Consider the following 14,837-nt stretch of genomic DNA (forward strand, 5'->3'; position numbering starts at 1 on the left):
CAAAAGCATTAAATTCACCCGATTGACACATTAATATTATTATTTAATTTTTAATAATTTTAAATGCTGACAAAAAATTGTTAGTTCTCTAAAAAAAAAATTTACGTTCTATCATTATAAAAATAATCACCCATAAATGGAAGGATTTAAATTGCTTAAATTAATATCATGTAACTGAAAATAAAAAATTTATTTCTTAAAATGAAAGTGGTCAGAGTTTTTCAAATATAATGAGCTGCAGTAATGACAGATAAAGAGCGAGGAAAGCTGTGGGAATAAGAGTTCTAGAAAATAAATATTTAAGATATATGTAAAGCATGCATGATATTGCAAAACCTACTACGCATTAAAAAATTTAAGTAAATTTCCTGTAATTATACTATAATAAAAAAAAACTTTCAATATTTTGCACAAGCTCTTCTTTTTAATACTGATTAAAGCCTTTCTGATTAAATTATACAATTTAATAATATTTTTTTTTTAACACTTATAAAATATTGGATACCAATAGTAAAATATACATGAATTGAATAGTATTCATGCTTGTTGTATAATAATAGTGATATAATAATTATATGCACTTGTAAAGTACAATAAATAGTACCTAACTCAGTCTGGTATCAGGTTTTGGCAGTTTTGCCAGCGGAAGATGTTGCTTCATGGTTACCTTTCACTGGCTCCACTTTAACCCCTACACCATTTGGATTTAATGTCATAGTCATTCCCACTGAAAAAAAAATGTTTATCATTATTAATTATTTAAAGGAAAGAAGGATATAATATATTAAAGCCTGATATATTAAAAAAATCTGCAAAAGTAGGAAAAGAAATAATTAATTGTTATTTAATTAACTTAATAATTTAATTTAATACTAATTTATTTCTTAACCTCTTAATTATTATAATATGGAGGAAAATCTTCTAATTTGTACTCTTTGTAGAATATGAGAATGTCATAACTGATATTTCTCCAAATGTAGAGTTATTGGAATCATTTTATTTTGCATTAGGTGGCTTCCTCCATTCATAATTTTCATTGCTATTTTTTTATTCAGTATTAATTATAACTTCTGTTCTTAATAAAATAATGCTAAAAAAAGAAAAATCTCATCCAGTAAATCTTAGTATAAACATAATTTTTGAATTAAAATGTAGGAATAAAACAGTAAGAACAGGATTCTTTCATATCAATCTACATTATTAATGAGTTTTTGGAGGTTAATACTGCTGTCAACACCACATGAATGAATACTAATGTTTAATAATTTGTTGTACAACATTCTGCACAACTGCTGTTCCAGTGCTCAAACTCTAGTGTTCTATTGAGACAACAGGTCTGTAACACACAGAGGTTTTAACAAACACTAAACTGTATAGCTGAATGAAATCTTAATGCTTCACAATGGGTGCTTTTTGAATTGGTAGAAAGCATTATGTTCACCAATCAAGAGGTTATTATTGTTAAAAAAAATAAATTTTAATCAAGATTAATGTAACACTTCAAGTATTATAATAGTTATAGAATTTAATCACCTGCTAGTACTTTATAGTTAGGTAAATTCATATCTATTGTAGTCTCATCTTATATATTTTCAAATATAAGCAACATTGTCCAGTGATATTAAAACAATTATTCAAATAATATGTTCAATAATATTCAAATATAAACAATATCTTATCAAATTTTAAATATTTTTTTTTAAGTTTACTTCAGCTAATTATTTGAATTGATTAATGTTTGACGTAAAGGTTTTAATAAAAATTATTACTTATTTTTGTCTCCTTTCAAGCGTGTTATTATGAATAGATACAGAGTGAATAGAACCTGAGTTGAAGAATAAGGATAATTACTTTATTTTACTACTTGGTGATGGCTAGAGCCAGTAGTATGTTACTCAGTTATTATAAATAAGCTCAGTTATTACATCACCTATAGTCAAATGTTGAAGTGATTTCAGGAAATTGGTTATCATTCAAGAAGGCTATGAGAATGCATTTCAGCAAGCTGTATGGCAGCCCAGAAAAAAATATTTTTTGTTAATTGTAGCTTTAAGAATGATAAATTAAAGAAACAGACATAAGTGATATTCATTGTATTATAATATTTCACTGGTTATAACTAAACATGAATGGTGATGGAGACAACAATCAGCAGAATCTTACTCAAGTTCCAGCTAATGTGAAGCAAAATTTTCTTTTTTGATTTTATTTAATTATAATCATATTACAAGCTCAAAAAATATACAATCTAAATTTTATAAATGATTGATGTATATATAAGTTGTTGAATACTACTTATATATACATCATGTATATACACATCATTAACTGAAAACTTTTATTTTGGTTTTAAGCATGGTAAAGTTAGGTCTTTGCACTGCTTGAAGAATTATGCAGTATTTTGATGAAGAAGGTACGATAAATGAACTGACAATCCAGACCTCTGAACATGTATCTATTACTATGTCTAGAATATACTTAAAATCAATAATTTCTCATAAATCAGCTAATTTTTAATGAATAGAACTTATAACAGAACAAAATGTCAAACATAAGAATAACAGATAATTAAAAAAAAATTAAACTTATAAATAGTTTGTGTCAAAATATATCTGTTGTACATCTATAATTAATACACTGACAGACTGCTTAAAGAAACTGTAACCGACTATCAACAAAACCCAAAGATACAACTACATTAAACATTTTTTTTATAAAAATAAAAAGGGAAGTTACTTTGATCAAAGAAACTACACTAAACTAATTCAACAGAACAAAATATAATACATTGCATCAAAATAAAGTGCAAAAGGAAACAAACAAATGATTGAGAACACTATAATAATATTGAAAATATGTATGGGTCATATCACACACATGCATTTGGTTCTTATCTTTCAATGTATTTCTGTAATGTTATATGTAATATTAAAAGTTGTATAATACAAATTACTGTTTTTAAATATTTATGGTACCTCATTTTTCAAATTATTTGGTGGTACGTCTTTAATTTTCAACATCGTGTCAGTATTCTAGAAAAGACATCATAAAGTTCATCCTTAATAGTAAGCACAGTTTTTTAGTCCAAAAAAGACAAAATATAATTGATATATATTTATTTATTTAATTTTTTTTTTTCTAAGTCAATATTAATAAGAATGATTGTGACCATATATATATGTAGGTAAAACTAATATGTCTTTTAACTTTTAAACTAGATTTTCAGAACATATCAGAAATTATAAAAATGGTAAATTGGGTTAATCTACTGTTGCTGACCACCTTATTAATAACAAATATTCTGTATCTGATATTTGGATAAATTTGGAAATAGTGGAAATCAGGAAATTTAATTTGAATAATAATAATAAAAGTTTGGACCTTTTGGAGAGATATTATATATATATATAAGTACAAAAGAATTTCCAACTTGATCAACTTTCAGACAGCAGATGAAGATGACACTCTTATAAAAGTAGCAACAGATGGCATCACGTTTTTAGATAAAAATAGATACAATCAGAATGTATATAAATAATTTCAAATCCACTCAGTAATGTAACATTGGCTGGCCAGATTACATGGTATAAATTTTCTAATTATTTTATTTTTAAATTTAATTTTAATTTTTAATTCTTAGTTGACGTCATATTTAAATATATGTAGTTATTTTATTTAATTGACTTATGTTTTTTATTTATGATAGTAATTTTAATTTTTTAATTTATATTCTTATAAATAAAAAATTGTTGTTTGATATATAATTTATATACAACCGATGATGCGGGATCCCATGATAGTGTTATTGAAACAAAGAAAAGAAAAAAAATAAGGTAAATGTCATTTCCTTTCCTTTGTAATTCTGTACTTGGGTTGTTCAAGATGGTTTTTGATTATAAAAAATACAATATATATACACATGTGTGTTTAGAATTAAAAATACTATATTTTTTTTTAAACATAGTTATCACAATATGCTTTCCCAGGCAATATCTCTAGGATATACATATTTAATCCAACCTAACAAAACAGTAACATAATAATAAATATTAATTTGTGCAATAATTTTCTTATACTTTACCTGTTATAACTTTCAAGTGATAACTTGAAAAGTTATCACATCTATTATTCAACAGCTATCAATCCCATTGTATTTCTGTTTGCAGGCATTTATACCATTTTTGGGGGTAACCTTGTAAAATTATTTTCAAAGGGGTGGAACACCCCACCCTCTTCAATACACCTACCCCAACTCAAAAATCTTAAATGGCAATGGTAACATTTAATTACATTAATTGACAGCCCAAAAAAAATAATTTTGGTGAAAAGAAAATTAAAATTCACTCACCCCTACATTTTTTTCAATGCCAGTGAAACCTAAAACTCACATTTTTAACAAGAACGGAGGATTTCAGATGTAATGCTTTGGGTCAGTAACATTCTAACAAACATAACCTAAAAAAAACACATTTTTAATCATAACTTCAACATCAGTGAACCAATTTGTATTTTATCTATACAAAATTGCTTGTCGTTCAAAGGGCCTTCCAATGAAGTGTCACAATCTACATCATTTCGTTAAACAAAAAAGTTTTCAACCCCTGAAAACTTATAAAATATTTAAGGGCAAAATTTTGTATTGGTAATTTAAAAGATAATTTTCACAGTTTTAATCCACAGATTATTATTATTATTTCAAATGGTTTTAAGAAGTGATATAATGTAATTTTATAGTTACTTTTGTTGGACTGAAATTTAAATAAAGTACTACACCAAATGGTTTTTCACACCTACTGAGCAAAGGGGTGGGCGAATTTTAATTTTCTTTTCACCAAAATTCATTATTTCTTTACGGGCTGTCAATTAATGTAACTAAATAATAACAATGTTGTTCCTCTATGTATGTTGTTCTCTAATCTACATCCTCTACATAACAATTTGTTTTACAAATTGTTAGGGATGTAGGATGTAGAGGGTATACTGAAATGAAACGACTAGCACTAGATAGGGAATCTTGGAGAGCTGCATCAAACCAGTCAAATGACTGAAGACAAAAAAAAAAAATGTTAACATTACTATTTAAGATTTTAGAGTTGGAGTAGGTGTATTGAAGGGGGTGGGTTCCACCCCTTTGAAAATAATTTTACAAGGGTTACCCCCCCGAGAATGGTATAAATGCTTGCAAACAGAAATACGATGGGACTGATAGCTGTTGAGTAACAAATGTGGTAACTTTTCAAATGTTCACCGGTATATATTTACTGACATTGTTATGAATTTTCTGTCCATAAATGTACTTTTGTATTTTTTTAAAATTTGTTCTATATTTTACATAGTATGCTGTCTATAAGTGTGGTTGGGTTGACATTAACTTACATATTTTAAACTACTACAATGTAGATTGAATGTAGAGCTTAATTATATTTAAAGGAATTCTGAGCTTTTTAAGTGTACTATTAATATTAGTGCTGTGATTACAAATTGAAGAAGGTGTTGATAATTAGCTTCAAATACCTTTGTCAGAAAATTTCATTAATTTGAAAGTGAGTAGGTTAATATTATAAACTACTATCATTGTTGGATATTTTTCTTTATGTACATGTGTGTCTGTGTCTACAGTGTAGTGGGGAGTTCTCCCATTCCCTTATTCACGTGTATTGCTCTCTCAGTTGAGTTGAGTTGGGTTCATGAAGTGGAAATAACATCGATCAGCCAACCACCATGGCACGAGTGGTAGCGTCTCTGCTTTCATCCGGAGGACCCGGGTTCAAATCCCAGTCAGGTAGGGCATTTTTCATACTCGCTACAACTCATTCATCTCATCCTCTGAAGCAATACCTAACGGTGATCCAGGACGTTAAACAAGAAAAAAAAATAACGTCGATCGGTTATATTTTAATCTCAGAGTTTCTTTAGTGTAATGGTATACAATTACCATCAGTGTTAATCTAAACAATAAAGATCTCAATCACTGTCAGTTACATTCAAAATGTGTCATTTTATTATACAGTCTACTTAATCGATTTATAACCAGCATCCATTGGTTCTCTGGGCCAAATCATTTTTACCGAAATAGATATGCAACTTGTGATCTCTTCAGAGTACTTGTGTACTCTGTGATCTTTTCTATATTATAATTAAGATGTATAAATTTACGGACAGGTTTTATTGCTGCTGAAAGGAATTGCGTCGATACCCATACATGTGCGCAAGTAAATAACGCTGTGTGGTGAACGCGTCTTCCCAAATCAGCTGATTTGGAAGTCGAGAGTTCCGGCGTTCAAGTCCTAGTAACATCAGTTATTTTTACACGGATTTGAATACTAGATCATGGATACCGGTGTTCTTTGGTGGTTGGGTTTCAATTAACCACACATATCAGGAATGGTTGAACTTAAGACTGTACAAGACTACACTTCATTTACACTCATATATATCATCCTCATTCATCCTCTGAAGGATTCATCATCTGAAAGGTAACTACCGGAGGCTAAACAGGAAAAAGAAAAGGTAACATAACGCTGCTACATTCCCGTTGAAGATAAGCTGATGACTGCAATTACTTTATCGCTGCAGTCAGCAAGTAGGGCATGTTATTTTCTAATCTGTTGCCAAACATTTGTATAGTGAATCGTAATTGTTATAGCAAATTTCCTTTATTATACAATTTATCCAACCACAAATTACATACTTTAAGTGGTTAATCATTATTTATTCTTATTTATTTAGTTAGCCTACATAGTCATAATATTATTCAGTCCAATTCCTTATCACATGTCTCTATAAACTGTTTCATACTTAACAAAAATACAGTAGGCTATTATACTAATATTATTATTTTTTTGTTTCATTTGCAAAGTGACTGAAATAAGCAATCAGTTAAAGAACGTGGCTTGGTTAATGTTAAGTTAATATGGTTCAAAACATATTTCGCTGCAGTATCAAATGTAAATGAAATTACAGAATTAAAAGTTGAACTCGCTAAGCTTGAAGAGTATTGGTCTGAGTTTGATAAAATTCTACTACAAATAGAATTACAGAATGAAGAAGAATTACAGTCAAGAAAAATAGAATTACAGTCAAATTGAAGAAGGGGGAAATTACTAGTATAAATTTTTCTCATTAACGACTGCAGCACAAGACCTTCTTAAATCATATGAAACTCCACTTAGCAGGGAAATCAAACCAGCAAAAATGCAATCCGTGTCAGTTAAACTTGCAGACGTAAAACTTCCCACGTTAGCGGAAATTAGGATGAATGGGTGTCATTTCATGACACGTTTGTGTCACTCATTCATTCTAATGAAATGTCAGAAATTTTTAATTTTCATTAGCTCCGATGTTCTTTAAAGGGTGAAGCAGCTGAAATTCTATCTTCTTTAGAAAGTTCAACCGAAAATTATGAGGTTGCTTGGAAACTTTTAAAGGCCAGATATGGCAATAAAGGGTTTTTTATTAATAAACATGTAAGTGCACATTCAACCTCTCTAAAAATTATAGAAATAAGTTTTTGTTTTTACGAAAGTTTTAGACAGTGCATTAAAACACATATGTACTCTAACCGGATCAGGACAACCAACTCAGCAAAGGGATACACTCTCAATTCGTCTAATTACTACCAAATTAGATTCGGCTACCTTACGCGAATGGGAAAATTCCTCAGAAATAAATCAGTTGCCAACAATGTCCGAATTATACACACTTCTGCAACATAAATGTCAAGTTATGGAATCAGTTGAAACTAGCAAGTCTCAAAAATCGCATATGAACAATCAATTACCAAATAAAGTGCAACTACCAAAATTTAAATAATTTAAAAAAATAATACATTATTCGAAAATTGTCATATGTTTACAAAACATTGTTTTTTATGTAATCAATAGCAACACCAATTTATTTTTGTGGAGCTTTTAAAACGTTATCATTTCCTGACCATAAGCTTCAGTTTAAAAAATGTGGTCTGTGCTTGAACTGTCTAAACAGTCAGCATAAAACTATAGTCTATCAAGCAGGCTCATGCAAACATTGTGGCAAAAAACATAATGGTTCGTTGCATTACATCAGACCTAATTCTAGTGTTACACAAAATAAGATTTCTGCCAGCGGTGAGGAATTTTCTCCAGTAGTAATTCCATAACAAACAATAGTATCTACGTCAAATGTTAGTTCGAAGCAATCCAACATTGTTGTCATGCTGTCAACAGCCATTGTTTTACTGTTAGATATACATGGTAATTCTCATTATTGTAGCGTGTTACTTCACAGCGGTTCGCAGTCAAATTTTATCACTGAGAAAACTGTTAAGTTTTTAAGACTACCATCAAAGAAAAGCATTACAAGTTAAGGGTATAGGCAAGGCTGCAACCATTAAAACTCATTCCGTGAAATGTGTTATTAAATCAAGAGTAAACGGATTTGCAGCGAATATCGAGTGTGTATTATCACTCAGCAATTACCCACAGTTCAAATCAGAAAATCAAGTTTGCAATTACCACAGAATCTGCTACTGGCCGAACCAGATTTTCACAAACCAAGTGACATTGACATACATCTTGGTGCAGAATTATTTTTATGATGTCTTATGAGAAGGAAACATTAAAGCAAGTGAATAAAATCCAACATTTCAAAATACCCTATTTGGCTAGGTAGTTTCCGGTAAAATATCAATTGATCAGCATTCAACAATTTTAACATCTGTATGCAATCTATCCGCTTTTTATCACATCAATGAAAACAATAAAAGATTTTGGGAATTTGTGAATAATTGTATGAAAATAATACGACAAGGTCTATGGATGGAAGATACTGTGTGAATATCCCTTTGAAAGGTGATGTAAACCAACTTGGTGAATCAAGAACTACTGCAGTAGACGTTTCTCAAGCGAAAGCTTCTTTCGCTTGAGAAACGTCTGAATACAAACACTGAATTGATATCACAATACATAAACTTCATGAGAGAATACAAAAACCTAGGGCACATGACCGAAATATCAGATGAAGAAGTTGCAAAGTCTAAATCATATATTCCATACCATTGTGCTATACGGGAAGATTCATTCACAACGAAAGTAAGAGTAGTTTTTGACGCTTCCAGTCAGACAACATTTGGGATTTCACTAAATGACTTATCCATTGTTGGACCTACAGTACAGTCACATTTAATCAGCATTATCATCAGATTCAGAACTCATGAATATACTATTAAAAGCTGACATAGAAAGTATGTATAGGCAAATTAAAATCCATGCTTCTCAAACAAATCTTCATATAATATGGCGTGAAAACTTCAATGAAGAAATAAAAACATATAAGTTGTTAACCATGACATATGAAACTTCAAGTGCATTGTACTTAGCAATAAGAACATTAAAGTAATTACCTTTAGATGAAAAGGAACATTTTCAAGGGCGTCTTTTGAAATGATAAGACGACTTTTATGTTGATGATTTTATGACAAGTGCATCTTCACTTCAAGAATCAAAACTTCAGAGATTTCAAATTAATCTTGCTAGTCTTGGAGGATTTCACTTCAGAAAGTGGTATGCAAATATCAAGAACTAATGTTCGATATTTTGTGTAAAGATGTACAACAGACTGATTGCAACATCGATCAAGATCCTAGAGTTAAAACTATGGGACTAATTTGGAATCCTGTGAAGGATGCATTTCAGTCCTTATTCCACAAGAAAAGTCAAAGTCAAAATCCAACAAAACGAACAATCTTAGCTGCGATCGGACGAATATTTGATACTTTGGGATTACTTGAGCTTGTAGTCATTGCAAAACTTATTACGCAAAATCTATGGTTTTGCAAGGTTGGTTGGGATGATGAGATGCCAAAGGACTTGCTAAACAAATGGAATTCATTTCAAGAATCCATTCAGTTATTGGCCACTCTGAAAATTCCCAGATGCCCCACAAACAAGACAAAATAAATTCGTTAAGTTGAAATATATGGTTTTTCGGATGCATCTGAATCTGCGTATAGTGCATGTATTTTTCTGAAATCCACTGATGCATCAAACAAGATCACGGTAAACTTAATTACATCAAAGTCAAGCGCAGCTCTGTTAAAAAGGGTTTCATTACCGAGGTTAGAATTATGTGGTGCGTTGCATTTATCCGAATTAACGAAAATTACCACAAGTTCATTATTACAACGTAATGTCTTCTCCAAGGAAATAAGTGATTTCAAATCCTTGAAACCAATTCAAAACAATAATCAACTAAAACCATTCAATCCATAACTCGATGATAACAATGTACTAAGAGTCGGAGGTCGTTTACAGAATTCCAGCTTCTATTCTGACCAAAGGAACCCTGTCATTTTACATTTTACCAAATAATCACATCCTGATTGATGTGATAACCCGACACGTTCATGTCAAAAATGTGCATATTGGACCACAATCCCTACTGAACGTGATTAAACAAAAATATTGGTCTACTAGAGGAAAAAAACTTAGTTGAATATTTCATCAATGTATAAAATGTTTAAAAGAAAATCCCAAGGGGATCACCCAGATAATGGGACTGACTCAAATCGAGATAAGTTTAAATTCCCGACCTTTAACTCCAATATCGGACGACCTTTCCGATGTTTCTCATCTAACATCGGCAAATTTCCTAAGAGGTGATATCTTTAGCAGCCTTCCAGAAACAAATTTGCAACCCTTTCCTGTAAATAAACTTAATCAGAGGCAACAGATTCAGCATGTTTGGTCTCGTTGGTCCAGTGAGTACCTGAATAATCTTCAGCAACGAACAAAATGAGAAAACCACTCTAGATTTGCAAGAAAACAATTTGGTCAAATACCCAAATACCAAAGAGGACAACCTCTCTCCACTCCAATGAAAAATGACTTGTGTCATCAATATACATCCTGAAAACAATAGAAAAGTGTGTGTGGTGACACTTAAAACTTCGACCAGAACATTAAAAAGACCAATTTCAAAAATATGTCCATTACCAGAACAATAGATTTATTGTTACATAATGATTTTCTTGTATATTATGTTTATATCTTACTTTTTTTATTATGTAGTCTCATGTATTGACATTAATGTAATTAGTTTTTTTTTGAAGGTGTTCCTTCAAGGGGGGGGGGGGCACATTGGGTATTTTTCTGTATGTTTGTGCATGTCTGTGTGTATGGTGTAGGAGGGGGGGTTTCCCTGTCCCTTATTCATGTGTGTTACTCTCTCAGCTGAGTTGAGTTGGGTTCATGAAGTGGACATAGCGTCGATCAGTTGTGTTTTATTCACAAAGTTTCTTTAGTATAATGGTATACAATTACCATCACTGTTAATCTATACAATAAAGATCCCAATCAGTGTCAGTTACATTCAAAATGTGTCATTTTATTATACAGTCCACTTAACCGATTTATAACCAACATCCAGTCATACTTTGTCATAAATACTACCAACAAAATTATAATATCTATGCTCTTAAAAATAAATAAAATTAAAATTATAAATCAGAATGAACAGTAACGTTCATTAAATGTTGACATGTGTGAACCTTCTTAACATCCGTACATTTGAAAAATATTCTACTTACAGTGTTATATGTTTACAATAATTTGTATAATATTAAATATTAATTTATTACTTATATTGTAAAATTATATATAATTATACTTATTATTATTATATTACTATTATATAACCTGAAATGTTATGTATTACAACAACATATTGCTTAATTTTTTAATCTGTTGAAGGAACATGCATAAAAATATATACAACAAAAAAAAATGCTATTGAATGTTTAATCAAAATAAAAATGTTATATAATGGGTTATAAATGTTGAAGTACTTATGTTTAACATTTGAAATTTGCACAAGATCATCTTATATGTAATGAAGTAGAATGAACCTATGATTCCCAAACAATTCACTGGTAACCAGGATTCCCGAGGGAATAAGATATCACTTTTAAAATAACTACTTTCTTTAAAAAGTCTTATTTAGTTCAAATAATAATAATTATTAAAATATAATTAATGAAAGTAATATTAAGATTTAAATTAAACATAAATTTAATTAGGTTAAATTAAAAAATATTTTATTAATGAGCTGGTACTACAATCTGGTTTTTTCAGGTTTACTATTTTATCATCAAATCTAACCGATAAAACAGATTATTCTGCTTACTGTAGTTACATGTACTGGTCTTCCAAAGTTGTTGGACCAAATTTTATGAGATGCTGGATATTTCATTATATCTGCACCCATCAACAGTAACAGCCTAAGAATGCAAGAAATTAATTTTCATTTGTAAGTCCTCTTCTGTCTCAATGATCTCCATTTTTATGGTGTGTGGTGTAATCTACTATTTTTTTATTAGAAAATAATTGAAATGCTTTTAATATACTTTTTGCTTTTGTGAGTGGATTTAGGCCACCCACAAAAGTAAAAATCCAACTGTTGATTCAAGCACATACACAAGGCTACCTTTAAGCATGATTTTGTGTATGATAGTACACACATAATTATCCAAATTGCTTTCATCTTCAAAATCACCTGTTTTAAATACTTCATTGTCACATTCCCATTCACATTCTCACTTAATTATTAATTCACATTTTCTTTTCATCATCAGTTCATCAGTTTCTTTTACATCATTAAAAAGGTAATTTTGATTTTTCAGTTTTGCTATGTTCACAATAAAACTCAAAATGGAATGATTTGAAATAAAAGTAGTTACCAAATCACAAATTTTTTTACAATAATATTTTAACATTTTAGGAAATTTTAATACATTTTTTAAACCTCTTGGTTGTTTTAAGTTTGTAGTCTCCTGGATTTTGTTACAATATGTTACAACTGAGCTGACTGAAAACTTCTTACCAGTGGTACTTAATTGTTGAGTACCACTGTTGAGTATCTTCCATTTCAAACAATCTCCCAACCAGAATTTGCAGTAGTTTGGTTGAAATGGAACCTGGCAGTAGGCTCTATTTCTGTCATTTGGTTATATTACAGAATAAATTATTGCTTTTGCTATCAATTTTTGGTTTTAATCATTAGATTTGTTTAACACTTCCTCTGCTTCATCAGAAAGATTTCTCCATTAAACATTTAACAAGTTGTTTACATTTTGTTGAAAATATATGTGTTTACTATTTTATTTATTAAAAAAAAATTAACTATTCTGTTGCTGAAATAATTTGTTGGTAAATAATGAACCCAAGTTTGGATTCCATTTTTGAAAAAATTTTTTTATTAAATTAATTTAATAATTAAAAATGAATATTTTATGTTAATTACATCATTTTATTATAACTGGATAATTCTATATTCAATCATGTTCAGATTTTACTAGTTCATTCATCATATTTTCATTGCTGATTTTTTAATGTCAAGTTGCTATTTTATTTCTGTTTATTATATTTTCAAGTGGAAGGTATTTAAATTTGTTACGTTTTACTTTTATTTGTTTTTATTTTTTAAACATTGACATGTTTTCTACATTTTGAAAATATAAAATATAATTAGATTTTTGTTTATTTGCTTTTAAATGTTCTCAAATTCATTTTAAAGCTTCTTCCTATGAAGAATTTAACTAATTTGTTAGCATGCTACTTTTATTGGTTTGTTTTATTAAAATCATAAAAACTAAATTTGTTGTCATCAGTTATTTCATTTAATTTTTTTTTGTTAATTTTAAAAGCATTTCTAACAAACAAAACATTTTTTTGTCTCTTTCAATAATTATTAATAAATCAATATATAATACCTCTGATTGTAAAAAAAAAAGTTACAATAAATAATAATTCAATAGCAACAAAAAAAATATATGTAATTTAATAAACGTACAAGAAGTACATGTGCTGTCCACAGTAGATTTTTTGATATAAATATCATTTTGTTAAAAACAATTTTATTTATATTACAAAAATGATTGTTTTTTGAACGGAAAAAATGATATCTGCGAGACTCTTACCATACGGTTTACAATTTCATAGTAATTTTTTTAGAATTCATTTACTTGAGATTTTTTCTGTTTAAACAATTCAAGTTTATTAACTCTTTTTCTTGAATATCACAGTGTGTAGAAAAGAGAAACACGACATGACATCCTTACTTGTGAAACAAGAATCTATTAAGTCAATTCTCTCTGGTCTAACCATGAAGTGATTTTAAAAAATGCCTATTGTTTAGATGTTGGTGAATTGATTTTCAGATGCTGCAAAAGGTAATGAAGTAGACATTGGAAAGTAGGCTTTACTATTTAGCTCACAATATATTATTAAAACCTGAATAGATTTTATAAAAATATTGTATTTTGTTAAAAAATAGAAAACATTAATGTAATTAACTTGTTTGATATAAACATAAAAAAAAAGTAAAACAAGTTAAGAGTTAGTATCTATTTTAAACCAATACCAATTGATAATTCAATTAATGTATCTCGCATACCTCAAAAACGATTAGCTGTAGTATGTTGAAATTTTTGATTTAGAACTATTGTAACATCTAATTGTGCACCTCCACTTTTGATTACAATCGATGGAACCAAAAGTGTTCAAAACAATTATCATTTAGGATATTTTCTTAACGCAGTTACAAGCCCTCACTGAGAGCTTTTCAACGATGTATCATAAGTGGTACTTATTTTCATTGATTCCAAAGTTATAGCACAATAAAGTTTTAATTAATGAAATATTTCGATCTTATAAGAATTGATTTATAATACATTATAGTATAATTAAAAATAGGAAATAAAGTCGGATTCGAACCGATGTGTCTTCCCCTTCTAAGATCCAAATATTTATTTAATTAAAACTTTATTGTACTATAACTTTGGAATCAATGAAAATAAGTACCAC

The 14,837-nt window shown here is 29.1% G+C and overlaps 1 protein-coding gene across 2 annotated transcripts in view; it reads right to left on the minus strand.

Moving 5' to 3' along the window:
• Nucleotides 1–367: 367 nt before the first annotated feature.
• Nucleotides 368–14,837, minus strand: part of LOC142332259 (potassium voltage-gated channel protein Shaw-like) — a 515,827-nt gene continuing 501,357 nt past the window's right edge. Inside the window, exon 7 of one of the 2 annotated variants that reach the window (XM_075378581.1) lies at nt 368–727. In XM_075378581.1, coding sequence (XP_075234696.1) covers nt 621–727 — 107 coding nt within the window. In that variant the 3' untranslated portion in view covers nt 368–620. The remainder of the gene's footprint in view (nt 728–14,837) is intronic. The other variant, XM_075378596.1, reaches the window with a different exon arrangement.

The sequence above is a fragment of the Lycorma delicatula genome, chromosome 1 (genome assembly GCF_047948215.1).
Source record: "Lycorma delicatula isolate Av1 chromosome 1, ASM4794821v1, whole genome shotgun sequence".
NCBI lineage: Eukaryota > Metazoa > Arthropoda > Insecta > Hemiptera > Fulgoridae > Lycorma > Lycorma delicatula.